The following is a 19,988-nucleotide window of genomic DNA, read 5'->3' on the forward strand; positions in this document are numbered from 1 at the left end:
GGAGCATAGAAAACCTGTTCATGACTTTCTAAATATGATTATACCATTATAAGAGTCCTGTAAGCATGAAATAACATCCCTATAGGTACATTTACACTCCTATTATATTCGTTTACAACACATTGCTCAGCTGTAATGCACAGGCTACGGGACTTTAAACGTTACATGCTACCGAGCTAACTAGTTAACCGTGAATGTATTTATTCTAAACTCGAGTAAAGGTTTCAAACTGAGTGGGCAAGAAGGATAACGTAATAAGCCAAAAACCTACCACTTGGACCTTCTTGAGCACTCTCTACGACGTCACTCCATAACCGCATCGTGTTTACCAATGGCTATTGGGCGACTAATGGCTGGTGGCGGCCAAGCGTTCATAGCGACGTTGTTTTTTCATCCTTCGATATCGGCTCTTCCTATCATTGTGAAGCAGAATTCACCAAGTGTTGGATTGTTCACCCACTAATAGGGAACGTGAGCTGGGTTTACACCGTCTTGAGACAGGTTAGTTTTACCCTACTGAAACAGTAATTGCTGGTTGGAAAGGGATCAAATAATTATTTTAATTAATTATAGGTATATTATAAGTATAATTAATTAATTATATGGTATGTATATATATACTGGACATGTGTAAGTTAACTAAGTCACTTGATCATTTGGATATTCAGAATGCCATCAACTGAAAATGTGGAAATAAGTAGTTATTTTAACTTGAACAATTATTTTTTGAAGTCAGTTTTGTTTTCTGAGAAACTACAATAGGTAGTTTGAGTTTCAAAAGTACCTACAAAGGAATTTGTGCAATTTATGCAACTGAATTATGTTGACAGATCTTCTGAAATTGGTCTATTCGTTCAGAGATATGAATGTTTTTTTGCAATTTAGAAACAAAATTAAAAACAGCTTGAGTCACTGCCAAAACCTTTGGCCAAGTCTATTTGTACAACAATGGGCAACATATTCAAATATCTCTCAACAGTATCCAGTTTAGTGTATTTAAACTACACAGCATGGTATGAGCTCAGTGTATATAAAAAATTCATCTGATTGTATCATTATTTACAGAGACCCTAGGAGTATACTGACATTCTTTTTCACAAATACTGCTTTTTCAAAATCGGTGAATAATTTTTGCTGAGCATGTTTGACCACCATCCAGGTTAACATACCGTATACACAATGTAGCAGATTGGGGAGTTTGTGCTGCTGTATTCACAAGTGAATTACTGAATGACTTCCAGTTGGACTGGACATGACTTTTAGCGTCATTTCATTCAGCTCTGTCTTCGGTATTGTTTGCCTTCTATTGAGAAGATCATTGTGATAACATTCACGTGTGGCTTGCGTCTATCTCCAGATTGCATAGGGGGCCCTTGCAGCACTCCAATAAATACGCACCGGGGCTCTCAAAATGAATAACAATGAAAGTGGTCAATGTTTCTGAATAGTATAGTGTGTTGTGTGTTGTGTGGGTCTGTATGTTTGCGTGTGCATGTGTTTTTGGGGTTGTGGAAGATCCTGGGTTAACTGTAAAAGCAGTTACAGACAACACAGACTGTGAAGATAATGTGTATATAAGAGGCGAGGAATGTAAAAGTAGGTTTTAGCAGAAACGGAAGTGGTCTAAGCATGAACTTCTTCATGCCAATACGACATAGTGTCAGCTTAAGCACCTTAACAATGAAACGGAAGAAAGAAGACAACAGTTATCAATTTTACTCGCAAGGAGAACGGAAGAGATGTACTCGGCATACAATCTCCAACCGCTCTGACTACACTCTCCGTTGCCTCCCTTTTTTATTTTCTTGGGTTGTTCCCTAAGTTACAAAGTTCACAATGCAGCCCTAAAGGACAGGGAAGTGGCAGTTGCAATGTGATGTGATCAAGCTTACACAAGCAAAACAGTTGATTGCATTTAGATGAATGATAAGAAAACAATTGGTGGACTTCGTCGTGCCTCTGTGTGCCACTATGGTCAGACGTTTTCTGTTTCCTCTTCACAATCTTGAGTGTCTTGTAGTCTTTTATTCCACACGCACACTCAGCCGAAGGTCAGCAGGATACAGGGCATATAGTACATATAATATTTCAATGTGTTCACAGTCAAACATATGATAACTCCAATGAACATTAACCTATCACATAGGCATTGGCATGCATAACCTAAAAATGTCATTAATAAGGTCCCGTAAGAACAAGTGGGTGTAACATTGCACTAGTCAATCATTCCGTCAATAGTAATGTTCTCAGTAGAATTTCAGTGTTTCAGTGTTTATGTTCATTGTTGAGACTGAAACTAAAGTTGATGTAGTTGTAACATTTTAAAGAGGAACATTGTGTCATCTCGTAATATATGAAATAAGAAGGCTTGCCACTGGCAAGACAGCCACAGCAGCCCCAGATCACCGGCTGCTGGTGTTTATCCTCTAGTCATGTATATCTCTACTTAGTACCCCATACCTTACTGTTTTTAAATTTTACTATTTTTGTTTATTTTTCATGTTGAAATGTGCAATTGTAAACATGATGATGGTCATTATAACTGTTAAGCATGTTGAAACAAATAAACATATCACTAAAATAGCTTCCAAAGCACTAGATCATACCAGTCCCGTACGGTCTATTTGTTTGTATGCTAGTCCTACTTCTTTGTCATGATAACCATCACTTTGCACCAGTAGAAAAAGATCCTCTTGATGTGGAAAAGTTCTGATCAACAAATTTTTCACATAGCAAGAAAGGTGAAAATCATGTCAAAGTATGATTTAGCAGACCTTACCACTTGGTCCGTAAGGTCTAACGGATTGTTTGCTGCTAAAAGATTGCTGGCATGAAGGATTTGGGTAAACGTGAGCTGACAGTGAAGATGATGCATATGCAATATATGTACATATATATATATATATATATATATATATATATATATATATATATATAGTGAAGCTGGTAAAGAAATAACAGCATGGGAAGGGGCTGAGACAGTGGGAGATGAAACAAGAGGATACTGTGTGGACAGGTGAGAAGTGGTGGGTCAGCCTAAGGTGGAGAGAAGAAAGGCCGAGTCGCAGAAGTTGCATCCATATTGCATGAAAGAGAAATCCACATTGCTCATCCAGCACCTTCCCCTTCCAAAGGCTCTGTGCTGCATCCCGTGGGTTCTGTTGAATTAACAACGACGCCGGTTCCGTTTGGCTCTCTGACTTTCTTATCTCTGTTTCTCCCTCGCTCTCCATCCACATCATCCATCCACCTAGGGAACACCAACAGTGTTTTTGCCCTGAACTACATCAGCGGTGCCCTGACAGTCAATGGCCAGTTGGACAGAGAAAACCCACTTTACTCAGCAGGATTCACGCTGACTGTCAAGGTGAGTTCTTTCTACAGTGGGGGTGCACAGATACTGAAGATCTGCATGACTGTTTTTTTGAATACTCTTATAAGATGTTGGGTGGAGGCAGGTGAGGCCCATCAATCACGAAAAAGAAAGAATAATAACTTAAATGATAACTTAAAGTAAATATTTGTTCATTGAACTTATTTCAGTAAAGTGGGGGTGAGGTTGTGCTTGTCACTGCCATTCTTCCATAGTCATGAAAAGCCAGCGTTTTATATTGTGGTTATATACCCAACCTCACCAGTGGGTGGTCAGACTTTTACAAAAAAACTATCAGAACTTTTTCAGATAATAAAAAAATTAAATACATGGGACTACGGGATGACAGTCGTCCCTTGTTTTAGCAGTTAATTGGTTCCAGACACCGTTGAGCTATATAGGGTTCAATGTTAAGTTAAATAGATGTTGAATAAATGTAAAATAGATTTATTTGTAGTTAGATAGTAGAAAACCTTTGCATAACCTTTGCAAAATGTTTTTTTTAACATTAGTAGAACCCTGTAGACAATAAACAACACGCCAAAGTCACCTTTACACTCCTGTTATTCATTGTTTACATCATATTGTGCAACTCTTATGTTGCCATTTATTTATTTAGCCAAAAACAGAATGGGATGGAAACTTTTTGTTTCATTTTTTGTATCGTCACTACTTTGAGAAAAATAAAAATGTATGTATGCATATATTTCCTGCAGGCAGCCCGCTCGTCTTCAGTATTGCAGGACCTTGAAGTGTGATAATACTCCAAAATATAGTATTCCAATATAATAATCCAAATATAATTTCATGTTGGCCTTCCAGGAGCTTGGCCTTTTGTAAAATACAACAAGATGATGATAGATGGAATTCAGGCCTTTTTCCTTTGTTGCTCATACTTAAGCAGACCTTCCTCAGACGCCTGATGTCCATAAGCTGGGCTTATGAAGACATCACACAAACCTAAGTCACCATCTAATGTCAATATTTATATGCAGGTATTTGAAACAGAGCCTTAAACATGACATTAATAATCCAAAACAGAGTGAGGCGATGGACTTTCCACTTTAGTGTGTGACGTCGCTCGTCTAAAATGCAAAGCGGATGGGTTGGAGGTCTAAAGCAGAAGTATTTTGAAGGACAGTTCTTTCAACAAATGGAGATATTCCAGCAGTTAAAAATGGCATTATAAAACATTCTTCATTACATACTTTTTGCAGGCCATGCAGGAGAACACAATTATGCCAAAAAGTCAAAATGATCATAAAATTGCGATGATTTGATGGATGGCTGCTCACTGAACGTCTTCAAGGTCAACAGTTCACCCAGCGTGTGGCGACTGATAGATACTGTGCTCTTGCACAATTGTCATCCATAATGTGGTCGGGCATTTGTGGTTTGATGCTTTGATAATGTCCCTTTTGCAGTTTTGCAAGCAGTAAACAGCCTGCAGTATGTCCAGGGAGGCTTTGTGGAACTGAGTAGCACAAGATAAAGGAATAGGATTTAGTGCCCTCGCTCATGTGAAGGGTTCTTCTGTTGCTCCCTCCCTTTCTTCTTTGTCCTCCTTTTTGAAGTAGATGCTGTCTCTCAATCCCCCTGTCCCTGAGCCTAAAGTCTATCTGGCTTGGCTTTTTAGCATGACAGTCTTACTCTCACACTCCCATTATCTCCTCAACTTCCAACCTCTGTTTTTTTTGGCATGATTTTTTTTTCAGACACTATTGTGCACAGAGTGGTTTTCACAGAGTGCAAGAGGGCGCGTGAAATGGATGTCAAAGAGGCGCTGCAAGTGGAAAGATACACAATCAAACTGTTGTGTTTTTTTTTTTTTTTTAAGTGATTGCGATGTTGAAATGTAAAGTTCAATGATACCTTTAGTTCAATCCTTTCCACTTGAACTTTACAATAATACCGTATTTTCCGGACTATAAGTCGCACTTTTTTTCATCGGCTGGCTGTTCCTGCGACTTATAGTCCAGAGCGACTTATAAATGAAAAAACTGATTATGTTACATAAACACTGGACGCCGTTTCTGATCATGTTTATTTTTTGTGTAGCTGAATAACCATTGTGTTAGCATATCTTACACCTATTCAGCCTGTTCTCTATTGGTAGAACTTGCCTTCCAAGGGGACGTAATGTCTGTTTTGGGCAAGTAGTTTGTAAAATAATTATAATATTAATAATATATATTTTTCTACCTAATTATGCACTATTGGCCTTGTGCGACGTATATTTTGGAGCGGCTTATAGTCCAGAAAATATGGTAGTTTTTTATAAACGATGTATTGAATATGCACATACTCGTACATTTATTGGCGGTTATTCATCACACACACCTGAATGTAATGGGGGTAGGGTTTCTTCCTGGTATAATAAAAAAATGATTCTTGCAAACGTATTCCAATCTTTGTTCATATTTTTAATTGAAATCAATAATTTTAAAGGAGAAAAATAGGAGTGAAAGTGCTGGGAAAAAGTAACCCAAAAATATATGTATAAGATATAGATTTTTCCCTCCCGCCATTGTCTTTTTCTCTCTCACACACACTATACTATTGATTATGGTATGGCAGAGTAATACAACTAATTCTTCAACTTCAGGAAGGTTAGATAAGCTTAAGAGGGCAGAGTCACATTTGAGGCTAGACCGCCTTAATTATCTGTAGACCAGCACCATGCTTCTTGTGACACTCGTCTGTCAAACATTTTATATCTCATTCCTTTTTTCCCCCCATTTCAGAGGCCTTGTACCTTCCATTCTCATTCTCAATTGGACTGTTTTGTGTGTGTGTGTGCTCACTTTGAGCCCCATGAGTCAGTGTCTCTTTGATTCGATAAATGAAAAGCTGTAAATGCCCGTCTAGATTGTGTGCTGACAGCCTCCATCAGAAATTACATTTAGTGTGATGAATTGCATCTCTTGTCTCCCTCCATCTATTGCCACACAATGGCTGTTTCCTTTGTGGTTTCCCTTAAGGCCACGGAGCTGAAAGAAGACCGCAGTCCATCAGACGCCACAGTGAGGACCACCTTTACCATTTTGCTCATTGACAAGAATGACAATGCCCCAAAGTTCAACAGTTCTGAGTACCGCGTCCGCATCACTGAACTCGCCCAGGTGGGCTTCGCACTGCCGCTCTTCATCCAGGCTGAAGACAAGGATGAGGTGGGTGTGTTGTGGTCACGGCTATGATGACGTGACACTGCTGTCTGTCAATACTTATCAGTGAAAGACAATTTTACAGCGAACATTTAGTGTTCCCGTCACTTACCATTACTCGTATCTACCTATCAGTCAGTCAGAGCAAGCTTTCTTTCACTCTGTCTGTGTCCCTCTCAAATGCTGTGCACATGCTCGTGCACGCCGGCAACAACCTGCACTACAATTTAATTTGCTCTGAAAGAGATGGGACAGAGCATCAAATTATGCTTAACGAGGAAAATCAATCACGGAGGGTGCAGATAAGCAGAAACCGAGTCAACTCTGATTGATTAAGGCACAGAAGCCGTCGGGGTGGAATTTGACAGATAACTACAAGTCAAGTGGATGGGAAAAAGGTGGAGAGGAGGGCAGAGGAAAAATGGCTGGACTCAAGGCAGCCTGCAATGGAGCGAAACACAAGCCGTGTTTACACTTGCACGCATTTTGTCCCCACAGTGGTATGCAATTTTGCATGCCAATTAGTGCATTTGGAAGCAGGTGTAAATTATGGGTAACTGTGCAGGGCTGAAAATTTAAACATTTGGCTTTGGCACTGAGTCACGAACACAATGTTGAACCGTGAACAAACGACCAATTCGTAAGCAGTGCGGGCGGGCAAAGTATGTTTCATTCTCATGAATGGGTTGACTTTTCCACCACCTCTAGGAACATGTCGGGCTAATTCTCAAATAAGTCTGGAGCCTCTTGGATCTTTCTTCTGAATTTTTGCTAATAACTAATCATAACGCCCAAAGCGATGTCTTCTCATCAGCAATTTCCTCTTTTCTAGTTAGTTATGCCTTCCTATTGCTCTTTCTGCAGCTGTGAGATAATATAGACACACTTTCCTTTCTGCAATAAGTGCTTCTTCTCTGGAGTTCAACATCTTGTACGTAGGTCCTTCGCAAATAAAGGAATTAATTAAGCGTGAGGTGATGCCTGCTCTAATGTGGCATCACATGGGACAAAGTGGGTCCAATTAATGCTACCACTCTTTCATGGATGTAGGAAGTGGTTTTGACAACGCATGTAATGTGTCACGAGATGTCACCTGACATGAGTCTGAGGGAAGAGCTGCTGCCTGTATCAGTATCAGTTGATATCGACATCAGTAATGAAGTGCTGGACGTTATCTGTATATAAGCCAATATCAAGTACCTCAACTGAATTGGTTTTGCACATTTACATGGAGCTGCACGGGTTGGAAAACAAGCCCAGTTTGAACTTAATTTCACGCTTCATTTTTCATACAATTGTTTGTTGGAGTACAATAGAGTGTGAAGAAGTGTCATGATTGATTTACAGTATTTTCTCAAATAGTGGCCTCTGCTCTGGAAGACTGTCTTTCACTGGAGACAAAATACAGTATTTCTGCTTTGGAAAACGAAACAGGTGGAAACTGTAATGATCTCAGTTCATAGATACGTAGATGCTAAAGAGTTCATTACTGAGCCCAACAGAACGACTTTATGTTCCTAACTCTAAACCAACCAACCAATTGTATGAAATATATGTAGAAATAAAAGCCTTCTTTTATACTTATCGGTTATACTCCACTATGTGTAGATTTTAGGATAAACAGATGCTGCATTACAGTGAATATCAACTATATAAGCAGCATGTTGCATCATCATATAACCATTCAACCATCGTCATATATAAAGAACAACCATAAAACATATTTTGTTGTCAAGTAATGTAATTGTCCAGCGATCGGCTGAAGGTAGTTTCAATGGTTTTACATGCGTGATTAGAAACTACTTGTTCTGTTTTGTGGTTTTGATCCCTGAACCCATGTCAGTCTTGATGTGCACTCATTCACACTCTGCTACCCCTGCGAGGGAATCACACATCCATCTAGTACACGGAATTATAGGCAGATGTTTTATTTTTGAGACCGACACACAACTGGTAGTTACCCTTTTTTCACTGTCTCTGGCTGTTAGTTTCTCCTCCTTTCTTATGCTTGGCTGCCGTCCATAAAACTTTTTTCTTTCAGAACCTGTCAACTAACTTTGTGGATGTCACTCCTGACAGGGTACTTTTATCGCGGGCTTCTAAAGGCTGAAGCACATGGACGAGCAATTATATTTATGGGCAGTTTGAGGTGACATCCCTGCATATTGGATGGTCTTTTAAATAGGACCCATCAGCCACAATGGTTCTCACCGAGATGAAAACAAAAACAAGGCAGCTATTTTAGCTGCCAGCATAATACCAGTTGACCTGTGCAGTCGTCTTCGGCTGTCTACCATCGTGGCGATCCGATCAGCTACCCTGCAGCTTTAAAGCAAAACTTTTTTTTAGAATTTTGCCCATCGTCCATAATCCTAATGTGAGGCAAACATACATCATTCTCTTTTTCTGTGAATTCTAAAGATATAAAAACAGATACAAAAAGACAGCTCATTACTGCATGGAATCCAACAAGGTTTTATGGATTTATGTGCTTTGACCTTGTAGTAACAGGTACATCCATGTGATAGTAGTTTGCCATTTTTTGGTCCTTGTAAACATATATATATATATATATATATATATATATATATATATATATATTGATTTGACATAGCAATATAGAAACAAAGGCCTACACTAGAGTTAACTTTTCCTAACGTAATAAAAACACAGCAACAGTAGGAGAAGCTCCAATATTTAGCCTTACCTTTTTGGGAGTGGTCTGAGGCATTGAGACGCACTGCGGGTGAGTCTGTGATGAAGCTAGTAGCTATCTGGTGTTGACATTATCATTTAATAATAATAACATACTGTTATACAGTTGCTATTATGTGGTTGTTATTATTATTTAATAATAATAATAATGTTGTTGTCGCTTGGCTAACATGTAAGTCACATTATACACTACTAATCCAAAGTTTTTAAATGTCCCAATTTTTCCAGTTATTTGTTGAAATCCAAGTCTTTCAAGTCCAATAAATAGTTTCAAATGGTACAAAGATAAGTGGTGAAGTGCCAGAGGTTAAAAAAGGCAAATTTACCCAAAACTGAAAAATAATGTGTATTTCAGAATTACACAAAAAAGCCCTGTTGGAAGTTGATCAAGCCTTGGCAGTTAATTCCTACAGAATTGACAAAAATGACAAAAAAAAGAAATTAACGATGGAAGAGAGACAGACAATCTTAACACTTTAAAATTGATTTAAAAAATTATATTTTTAATTTTTTAAATTTTCTCCTCCAGAGAAATTGGAGTGCTCCAAAGGTTTTGACCGGTCGTGTATGTATGGAGCGTTGTTGGCGCAGAGTAACTGTTTCCTATTAAGTGCAATGATGATCTGTGTCTTTTTATCTGTTTTTATACCTTTATAACACACAGAAAAGAGAAAGACATGTGTGTTAATGTCTCACATAAGGATTGTGAATGATGGGCAAAATTCCAAAAAAAAGTGCAGTTTCCCTTTAAAGAGGGCAGAAGGGCTCCAGAGACAGTTTCTTGGCTCAAGGCAGTAACGGACTTCAGGGACGTGATGTCATTTTGACCCAGTCTTCATTTATATTCATGCTTTTGTACTTGCAGGATGATCTGTGTGTGAAAGACACACTGTGGATATGTGCTCTTTTTAGAGGTTATTTAGTAAAGTTTTTTCACACTATAGTTAATAATTACTGAATGAACTCAAACTCTGGCACCACCTTGATTTTACATTCTTTTCCTAAACAAACTCTCTAGCCTACATAGATTGACACCATTTAGTGAGCCAAAGCCAAATCCCAGATGGATGTGTCTGCTTTTAGGTAGATAGTCATGGTTGTCATCAGTGATCACGATGTGTCTCTCTGCTCATAAAACATTTATAAAACAAACTTAATCTTTTACTTTGATATATGTGTCCAAGTGTTGAAACAATAACTGGAAAATCCATTTGGATACAATCCAAACAAAATGTCCAGACAGAAAGACTGTTTTCTGAATCGGAAACAGTTTTCTGGAGCACAATGTTGCCGCCAACATTGCTGATATTTTCCTACCGATACAAGACTTTGGTTATACTGACGCATATAAATGTTAAAAAGTTTTGCTCTACTCTTTCTCTATAGAGTATTGAGTATCTTTTTATAAATAAGACAAATTATGTGAGACCAGCCATGTTGTTTGGTCTAGAGACAGTGCCACTGAGGAAAAGACAGAAAGCAGAACTGGAGGTAGCAAAGATGAGGATGCCGAGGTTTTTATTGGGAGTGACCAGGATGGATAGGATCAGGAATGAGTACATCGGAGGGACATGTTAGAGGCCTTGGAGATAAAGTCAGAGAGACCAGTCTGAGATGGTTGGGACATGTCCAGAGGAGAGATAGTGAATATATTGGTAGAAGGATGCTGCCAGGTAGGAGGCTTAGAGGAAGACCAAAGATGAGGTTTATTGATGTAGTGAAGGAGGACATGAGGGTAGTTGGTGTGAGAGAGACAGATGCAGAAGACAGGGTTGGATGGAGGAGATTGATTTGCTGTGGCGAAAGATGTCGTCCAATCATACATCATAAAACCTTAAAATCACAGATTTTATCATCCACTTTCAGCATTTAAAGTATGTAGCAAATATATCAGCAAACTTCTTTTGATTGATTTTCTGACTTTAAGTTTGTAAACTCCTATCCTCTCTCTGGCAGGGTGTAAACAGTATGTTCCAGGTGTTCCTGACAGGGAACAATTCAGAATACTTCACCATCTCCCCCACGGCTGTCCAGGGGCGGGCCGACATCAGAATGAGGGTTGCCATGCCTCTCGACTATGAGCGTATCCGCAGCTACAGTTTCTCTGTGAGTTTGAAGACGTTTGCATATAATACATGGTATACGTACATATGACAGAGATATTTCCAAGGGCCTTCTATTCTGTGTATATTCTGAAATTGTTAGTCGTATGTGAAATGGACTAACTAAATCTACTAAATCACCTTACATTAATTTACCCAAAGTTCATTATTTAGAAATAAGCAGCTTTATTAAGTATATTTCAGTTGTTATTTGTTCATTATTGTATCTTCAGCTGATTACTGAAGCCTTGTTTTAACACTGCAATTTGGCAAGTTAAAGTCATTGAGTTCAGTGTAAAATCATTAAAGAAATTATCTGATTTATGACAGATTTTTTTCTGATTTTTTTTTTTTCTTTTTCAGCTCTACGCCAATGAGTCCATGTCTGATCATGTGGGATTCGCCCGTGTTTTCATTGATCTTATCAATGAGAATGACAACAGACCCATCTTCAGCAAATCACTCTACAACATCAGCCTCCCTGAAAGCACACCGAGTGGAACCTCACTGCTTCGCATACTGGTGAGTGTGAAAAGAACAGAAAAGTGATTGCTATGAGTTTCTTTTTACACAAGATGGAACCCTCCTTTGTCGGAAAACTGGGTGTAAGGGTACTGGGCAGGAAGCACACCAATGCGTACCTCTACACTCTCGTAATATGTCAAATTCAGGCCTAAAGAATACCCAATGTTTACCCTATGAAGGATAATTCATTTATTGTGAAAATAGAGGGAGAAGCCAACGTAATATTATTATTCATCACAAGCAACCACACCTACATTCCACTTGTTTCAAGTGCAAAATCCACTGTGTGAAAATCAATAGTGTTTATAGACTGGTGCTCATGAAATGGAGATTGCAGGGTAATCTAATACCCGATCAGTGGAGCTGATGTTGGCCTTGCGCAGCCTGTCGAGAGTGAGTGGGCTGTAAAGAGAAAAATATGTGACAGTTCACGGCGAGGACTGCACAGGCATGGATAGCGGCACGCCAATTTATGCACTAATCAATGACGGTTTCTTTAGCCTGACCTGCTCACGTGCACGCAAGCTGACGTTGCCGAGTTGTGGCCGGCTCCTCCCGAAGAGAATGAAATGTACTGTAAATAAAGTGTGCACACACACTGTCTCCTTCAACTCCCTCAAAGTCAACACATGGCTACAACCAGACAATGTCATTGTAGACTTTACTCTATTAGTTATCCAACATGATTACAATTTAGTGTGTTGTGTCTGTATGTCCGTCCAGTAATGTGTTTGCACAGATTTGTTTACCAGCGTGGGCCGGCTATCATTTAGTTCATTAGTAATTTCAGCAGCGAGTTACAACGGTTGTGATACAATGAACACAGCAGACAGTTTATTTATATGCTGGAGTCTGATTATAACAGTGAGCGTCCCCTCCCATGTCCTTGCCGTAGTTTATTCAAACTTGGGAATTGGATCGTACTATGTTATTAGGTTTTGGTGGTATTATTGTTGATGTGAAAGAGGAGGGGGGAATAAGATGATGATACCAAAAGAGTGGTTAGCGCATAGGACTAAGAGTTCGATTCTACCCTCGGCCATCTCTGTGTGGAGTTTGCATGTTCTCCCTGTGCATACATGGGCTACTCCGGTTTCCTCCCACATTCCAAAAACATGCTAGGTTAATTGGTGACTCTAAATTGTCCATAGGTATGAATGTGAGTGTGAATGGTTGTTAGTCTATATGTGCCCTGTGATTGGCTGGCCTGAAGTCAGCTGGGATAGGCTCCAGCATACCCACCACACACGTGAGTATAGGTTGTAGAAAGTGATTGAATGAATGATACCACCATCTGAAATTTAATACATAATCGGTGCAGTGGCATCTATATACCGTATATCAGGGGTCCCCAAACTTTTTCCTGTGAGGGCCACATAACTTTTCCCTTCTCTGATGGGGGGCTGGGGTCAGTTTGTAGCAGAAAATGTAACGATTGCATGGGTGTCTAAACATAAACATTTATTGTTTTCCAGAAAGCCACACAAAACCAAATATTAATAACCCTTTCCGGGATCTTCACGGAAAAAACAAGTCGGAAATAAATAATAACACTATTAATAAGATAAATAATACTATTTGTGAAATAAATAATAACCAAATACTCTCTCTGGGGACTTCAAAGAAAAAACAAAGTCAGGAAATATTTAACAACACAATTATGAAATAAATATCATACTATAAATAGCTATCATACCGGTCTTTGTGACGGGATTCATAGTGTTGGCGCAGATTGTATTTTTTAAATACGGCCACCGTCTCTTGACAGATGAGACAAACCGCTTTTTCTTTGCATTGAACAAAAAAATAATCGTTTGTCCACTGCAGGTTAAATACCCTGCATTCTGAATCAATTTTTCTCTTACCTAATCTTTTCGCCATTGTTCCGCTCTATTTGACGGGGTGAGTCAAGGATTTTTTTTTTATTTATCTGGTGTTGCTCAGGGGGCCGGACCAAAGGTGGAGACGGGCCGGATCCGGCCCGCGAGCCGTAGTTTGGGGACCCCTGCCGTATATGAATAAAAAACAGTGGATCTGGACAGCGAACACAATGGTACCACGGTTTTTGTTGGACGCACCAACCAATCATGTGATAAAATGTCCACAACTGAAATAAACAGCGTTGTTTAGTTTTTTTCCGGCCAGAAAACCAACACATTGGACATGCACATTGGAAATACAGCAAATGTGTATGAAAAATTGAATTCAATGTATAATACAGACAGCCACTGCATTAATGCGATTACTGCTTAATATAAAGTACATACAGTATAGCATGTGCTTTATTCATGTTGTAGCTATGACATTGGCCACATGGGAACCAGGTAAATAAATGCATGAGGTATCCCATACACAAGCATGTGTACTACCCTGAAGCTCATTTTAGCAACACAGTACTCTGTTTGAAATACTGCTACTACTTCCACTGCTTCATTCATTATGCTTATCTAAATGTGTTGAGGGACGCAAAGGCATCAGATGGCCGCAAGGCGCAAAAGATGGTGGCCATATGATTTTTATGATCAAAACTGATGGCTGTGTCATCTAAATGGCTTGCAAGTCCAGACATAATACACCTATACAATGACTTCATGCCAAATTAAATGTCTCATTGTTGCAATAAACCCTCACTGGGGGCGTAATGACTGCAATTGTATGTGTTGTTGTGTATTGTTCCTAATTTGGGATGCAGACTGATTTCTCTTGATTAATGCCTTATTTGAACGATTAAAAAAGCAAACAAAAACATTTTTACATCTACTTCTACTTCTACATCTATTTCTCCGAGTTGCTGGATAGTTTGAAAACCAGACAGAATTTGGTGTGACCACTATTTGTCTCAAATACCGTATTCGACCATCCAGATCATCCCAAACATGCCCAGTCGTTGACATGTCTGGCGCATATGCTGTCCTGTGTTGTAGATCAAGTGGCCCATGGTTGTTGGGGTATGGCCAGGTGTATGTTATGGACTACAAACACAGATACACTTTATTTATGGCATTTAGAATGCATGGAGATTGTCACAGAGTGGCATGGTTGTGACCCCAGAATGCAGAAAGTCTTTAATGCTTCAGGAGGTGAAGTGGAGAATACAAACTCGAACAAAAGGCAACAGTGCAAAAAAAAGAAGCAGCACCACAGGGAGAGGAGATACACGGGAGTAGCTCTTTAATGGCCAGCATACTCACAGGACATGTCACCCATTGAGGATGCTCTGCATCACCGTATACGGTATTTAAATGTTAGTCATAGTAGGTACTGGCTAGTTTTGGGACCCCCCTAAACCGTCCCTATACAATTACACTGTACATTTTGGAGTGTAGGGCGGCACGGCGTCGAGTGGTTAGCGCACAGACCTCACAACCAGGAGACCAGGTTTCGATTCCATCCTTGGTCATATCTGTGTGGAGTTTGCATGTTCCCCCGTGCTTGCGTGGGTTTTCTCCGGGTACTCCGGTTTCCTCCCACATTCCAAAAACATGCTAGGTTAATTGGATACTCCAAATTGTCCATAGGTATGAATGTGAGTGTGAATGGTTGTTTGTCTATATGTGCCCTGTGATTGGCTGGCGACCAGTCCAGGGTGTACCCCGCCTCTCGCCCGAAGACAGCTGGGATAGGCTCCAGCACCTCCCGCGACCCTTGTGAGGATAAAGCGGTAGAAAATGACTGACTGATTTTGGAGTGTATATATAGTCAATGCAATAATAATCCTGTTTAATTAGCATCTTGATATGCCACACATTTGAGGTGTATGGATTGTGAATTATGAATGCTCACAAACGCAAATTTATGAACAATTTTTGAAAGAAATATGCATTTTGTGCACATAGAAATTCATCCATTCAACCATTTTCTATACTGTTTATCCTCATTAGGGGGTATGCTGGAGTCTATCCCAGCAGCTCATGAAAATGGGAGCAAAAACAGTGTTGCATTTATATTGTTGAGTGTATGTTTTAAAACTGTGGCATCGGTCCCTTAATAATTGGTAAAAGTCAAACCCAATGACCAGTGATGGAAATTGGGCCTGTTGATAGAGTATTCTCCAAAGATAATGTCTAATATTATTATATCAAGAGGTGGGTGTGCAAGAGATGTAGTTGAAAACTGCCCCAGTCGTGTGGTGAGAGATTTCTAGACAGGGTGGAGTCTAGTAGATGTTTATGCAATGTTTTATGCCTATGCTAATTAGAATTATGCATGTTGTTGCCAGCTCTTCTAAAAAAGTGCCCCACAAGCAAGCTGATAATGTTGCTGAAAGGCTTTGTTTAGGTTAATATTCATTGCTCCTCTGATCAGAGCTGATGTACAGAGGTAGCGGATGCATTTTGGAGTGCCCACTCGTGCATCCCTATGGACACTTACAACACATAAGTACACACACAAATACAGCTGTTTAATATTTATGCTTTGCAGTGTTACTTATCAGTATAAATATTTATTGTGATTTACTCTTTTGTCCGTATCCTTTTTCCTCTCACAGCCCCTCTTTCTGTCCTTTCTGCTAATGTCTCGACAATCACATTGATTACCCAAGAGTATGGGTCCTCTCTTATGTTATGATGTGTTTGGGTTTTTTTTCCTCAATAACCCGTATTGTTTTCCAGCTTGGAGTGTTGCTGTTAGCCTGTTACTTCACCAGCATTCACTATGCATGTAGCTGTTTATTTAGTGAACTTTTATTTACCCAGGCAAGGCAACTGAAAAGAGATTCTCATTTGCAATGCCGACCTGGCCAAGAGGTCAGCTGTTGCCTGTAATTCTCAAAGGAGGCCGATTCCTTCATCCGCAAAACCTTGGCAAACTTCACATTTTAGTAATATAGGACTAAGGGGAATATCTCTGGGCCAAATATTTTGGACACCTGGCCATTACACCTGCAAGAAATGAAGGACATGATCCTTGCAGCTGTAGCAGCTTGCTTTCTTGCAGGAAAACATTCTGTGAGATTTTGCCGTGTGTCTGTGGAATTTTGTGGTCCATTCTTGCAGAGGTGAGGTCATAGATCAGTGGGCCTGGCTCACAATCGATTGCATCCCAAAGTCATCAAAGTGTGTGTTTACGGGTGGTCCTACGGTTTAAGGCCAGTTTTGCTGTTTTGTGGTAACATACACACATAATGATTAATATTGTACAATAAGAAAAAGAGAACTAGTTATGTGCACTCGGCGGAGTCATACACAGGTGGAATACTACAATACCAGGTAGTCAGGTCGCCACATCGAGGAAGGATAACATAACTTTAGTTTAGTTATTCTGGTGTTCAACATGTCTAAAAAGGAGTCATCCTTTCCACATCACAGCAGTCACTAATGAATTGTTTACTTCCTGTAGTCAATATACATGATGCACAAAGAGCAAGCAACATCAAGCTCCCAGGCGAAACCCCAGAACAACGCCAAAGCTCACCATCACCTCCACAGGTGAACCCGATGAACCCGGTCTCTCTGTAGCAGTACCAAGAATGATGATTTTATGAAGACCCACGTCTTCTTCAGCTGTCAATTCTGCAACTGTTTTTACTTATCAGCAGTGATGGGGGAACACAAGGAGAATGTGTGGGATGTTGTGATGTGTTAAATTGGAGTTGGCGTACACTACAGATCATTTGAAAAGTGATTGAATTGGTCAGTATCACTTAATTTGTTGTGACTTGTTATCAAACGTACTTAAGATACTGCTAAAATAAATGATATGAAGTACAGTTTAATTATGTGGCTAAGTGGCGTGCTACAGTTAAAAGAAAATCCCCGTCCTAGTTACAACTGTGCGTTAAACATGTCTATTGTGATTGTGTCATGTCTTGACGTCGGTTCGGCTCCTTCATCATTCAGTGATACTGCCGCTACCACTTTGTCCCTTTTTTTGAGTGTGTGTTTTCAGTGTAGTCACAACTCTCTAATCTCATTCCTTCATCATTGAGGACAGAGGCAGAAGAAGAGGGGGAGGATGAAGGCCTTTCAGCAACGCGAAGCTGCCAGCTGCTTTAAGCCTTTTCACTGGCAGCTCAAAATGCATCTCCAGTTTGTGCGTCCAACACCCGCCTCTTTTCTATACTTCTGAGTAAAGGCTATTTTTTCCTACTTCACGTGTGTTTAGAATATTTATAGCAGCTTAGACATGATAAGTGTATTTTTTGCAATATTGCAATAACTGTACAACACCTCAGTATGATGCGGTAAAGTTTACTATTAAATTATCATCCCACATATGTCAATCCAAGACCTATTATTGTCTTTTGAAAGGATGTTTGCTCATGAGATAGTTGCTGGGAGACGCAAAAGTGAAACTTGACATATTCAATACATGTGTGAGGAATATTGAAGAGACGGGAGGGTTCTGGAGATGAATCTAATCTAATAATTACAATAGTCACTCTTATAAACAATGCACAACGATGAGCCAATTCAAGAAACAATACAAGCAGTTGATGTTTGCTAAATACAAGGATGAAGAGTCTTGAACCAGTCATGATGTGCTATACATATCACTATATTGACACTTACTATGGTACCCATTATGTCATTGGATGCTCATATCACCTCATACTTCGGTATGTGATGAAAAAAAAAACTTAAACTATATTAGGAAAGCAGGAAGTGAACAAATGTTACAGTTACAGTTATAGTCACAGTTACTGATTGTAAAAGTACCAGATGGAGGGGTAGGATTTAATAAGCTTTGCTTCTTCCTACTCCTTTTGGACATGTGGAACTGGGAACTGATTATGGGATGCACTCGATTGTAATCTGATGCATGTTCAAATGAAATAAAACCATTACCATATTGCAATATTGATGGGGAATCGTAGAGGAAGTTTAAAGTCAAGCTAGCAGGAGGGGATTTTTGGGGCCGTATCATTTACTCACAGATTTTTGCCATTGGTAATCTGCTGTTTATATTCAACTGGAGCTCATCTGTATTTTGACAACAGGCTTTGGTGACCAATAATTGCTTTTCTTGTTGATGTTCCTCAAAGCTCCTGCAGAAGAAGCAATTTTAGACACCAATCAATTCAAACACCAGCTCACCTAAGATAGGAAAGCCAACTTTAACCGCCGTTCTGTCCCTTTAAATAGCCGGACTGATGATCTCCTCTGCCATGGTGCACAAATGTACACCAACCTGGTCTTCACAGCCAAAAATGTGAAGAAACTCTATTTTCAACTGTCTTTTGAAAGCAATTGAGTGTGACTGTAGGTGTTTTCAGTGCAAAGCGAGGGGTTGCATATTATACTGAAAAAGCCAGTCATGTAATTACACATTCACATACACACACTGTGTGCATCTCCACCCATGTCACAGACATGTTCTCATAGGCCCACATTCATCATCACACCTGTAGACTCAAGTACGTATAGTGAGACCTTACACACATGCATTAGTGTGTCGCCTGCTGGCTTCCCCTCTCTGATGGAAAGAAACACATCATTTAACCAAACTGGTCAACTGAAAACTAATTTCTCTTTTGTAGTTAGTGCCTGAGGCCCAGTGGGGTTTTTAGAGTTTATATTGGCAATCAACTGCTCACTGACTTTTTGTGCACAAACTCCTTAACAACTTAGTTTATATTTGAAAAAGAATGCTGACTCCATTGCTTCAGTGCAGTGAACATTTTCACCAGTATATTTCATATTCGAGGTATTTTGGTTTTTGTGGCAGTTCAAGAAATGCTGTAGTATACCGTGAGGGCTTGGTTTATATCAGTCTGTTGTATTTGGTAAGTTTCTTACATTCCTATTAGCTTAGGTTTAGAAGGAGGACCAGTGTGAATTCACCTTTTTACATATTATAATAATTATAATAATTATAATAATTATAATAATTATAATAATTATAATAATTATAATAATTATAATAATTATAATAATTATAATAATTATAATAATTATAATAATTATAATAATTATAATAATTATAATAATATATAATTGGCAATTTTAGACAGTTAAAAGTCTAAGCACTTAATCACAGTTAAAAGTAGGATTCAATATTAATACATTTAATATATTAGTAGTTAGACCATGGAAAACCTATTAATGATTTTATAAATACTGTTTTACATTTTTTTACCATTATTAGAGCCTTGTCGACATCAAATAA

The 19,988-nt window shown here is 39.2% G+C and overlaps 1 protein-coding gene across 2 annotated transcripts in view; it reads left to right on the forward strand.

The window, feature by feature from the left end:
* cdh23 (cadherin-related 23) overlaps nucleotides 1-19,988 on the forward strand; it is a 183,632-nt gene that overhangs the window by 94,200 nt on the left and 69,444 nt on the right. For both annotated transcript variants that reach the window (XM_078787361.1, XM_078787362.1), the window contains exons 10-13: nucleotides 3,255-3,367; nucleotides 6,355-6,543; nucleotides 11,209-11,358; nucleotides 11,718-11,876. In XM_078787361.1, coding sequence (XP_078643487.1) covers nucleotides 3,255-3,367; nucleotides 6,355-6,543; nucleotides 11,209-11,358; nucleotides 11,718-11,876 — 611 coding nt within the window. The remainder of the gene's footprint in view (nucleotides 1-3,254; nucleotides 3,368-6,354; nucleotides 6,544-11,208; nucleotides 11,359-11,717; nucleotides 11,877-19,988) is intronic.

This window comes from Doryrhamphus excisus, linkage group LG20 (genome assembly GCF_037039965.1).
Source record: "Doryrhamphus excisus strain RoL-2023G ecotype Guam linkage group LG20, RoL_Dexc_Guam_v1.1, whole genome shotgun sequence".
Classification (NCBI taxonomy): Eukaryota; Metazoa; Chordata; class Actinopteri; order Syngnathiformes; family Syngnathidae; genus Doryrhamphus; species Doryrhamphus excisus.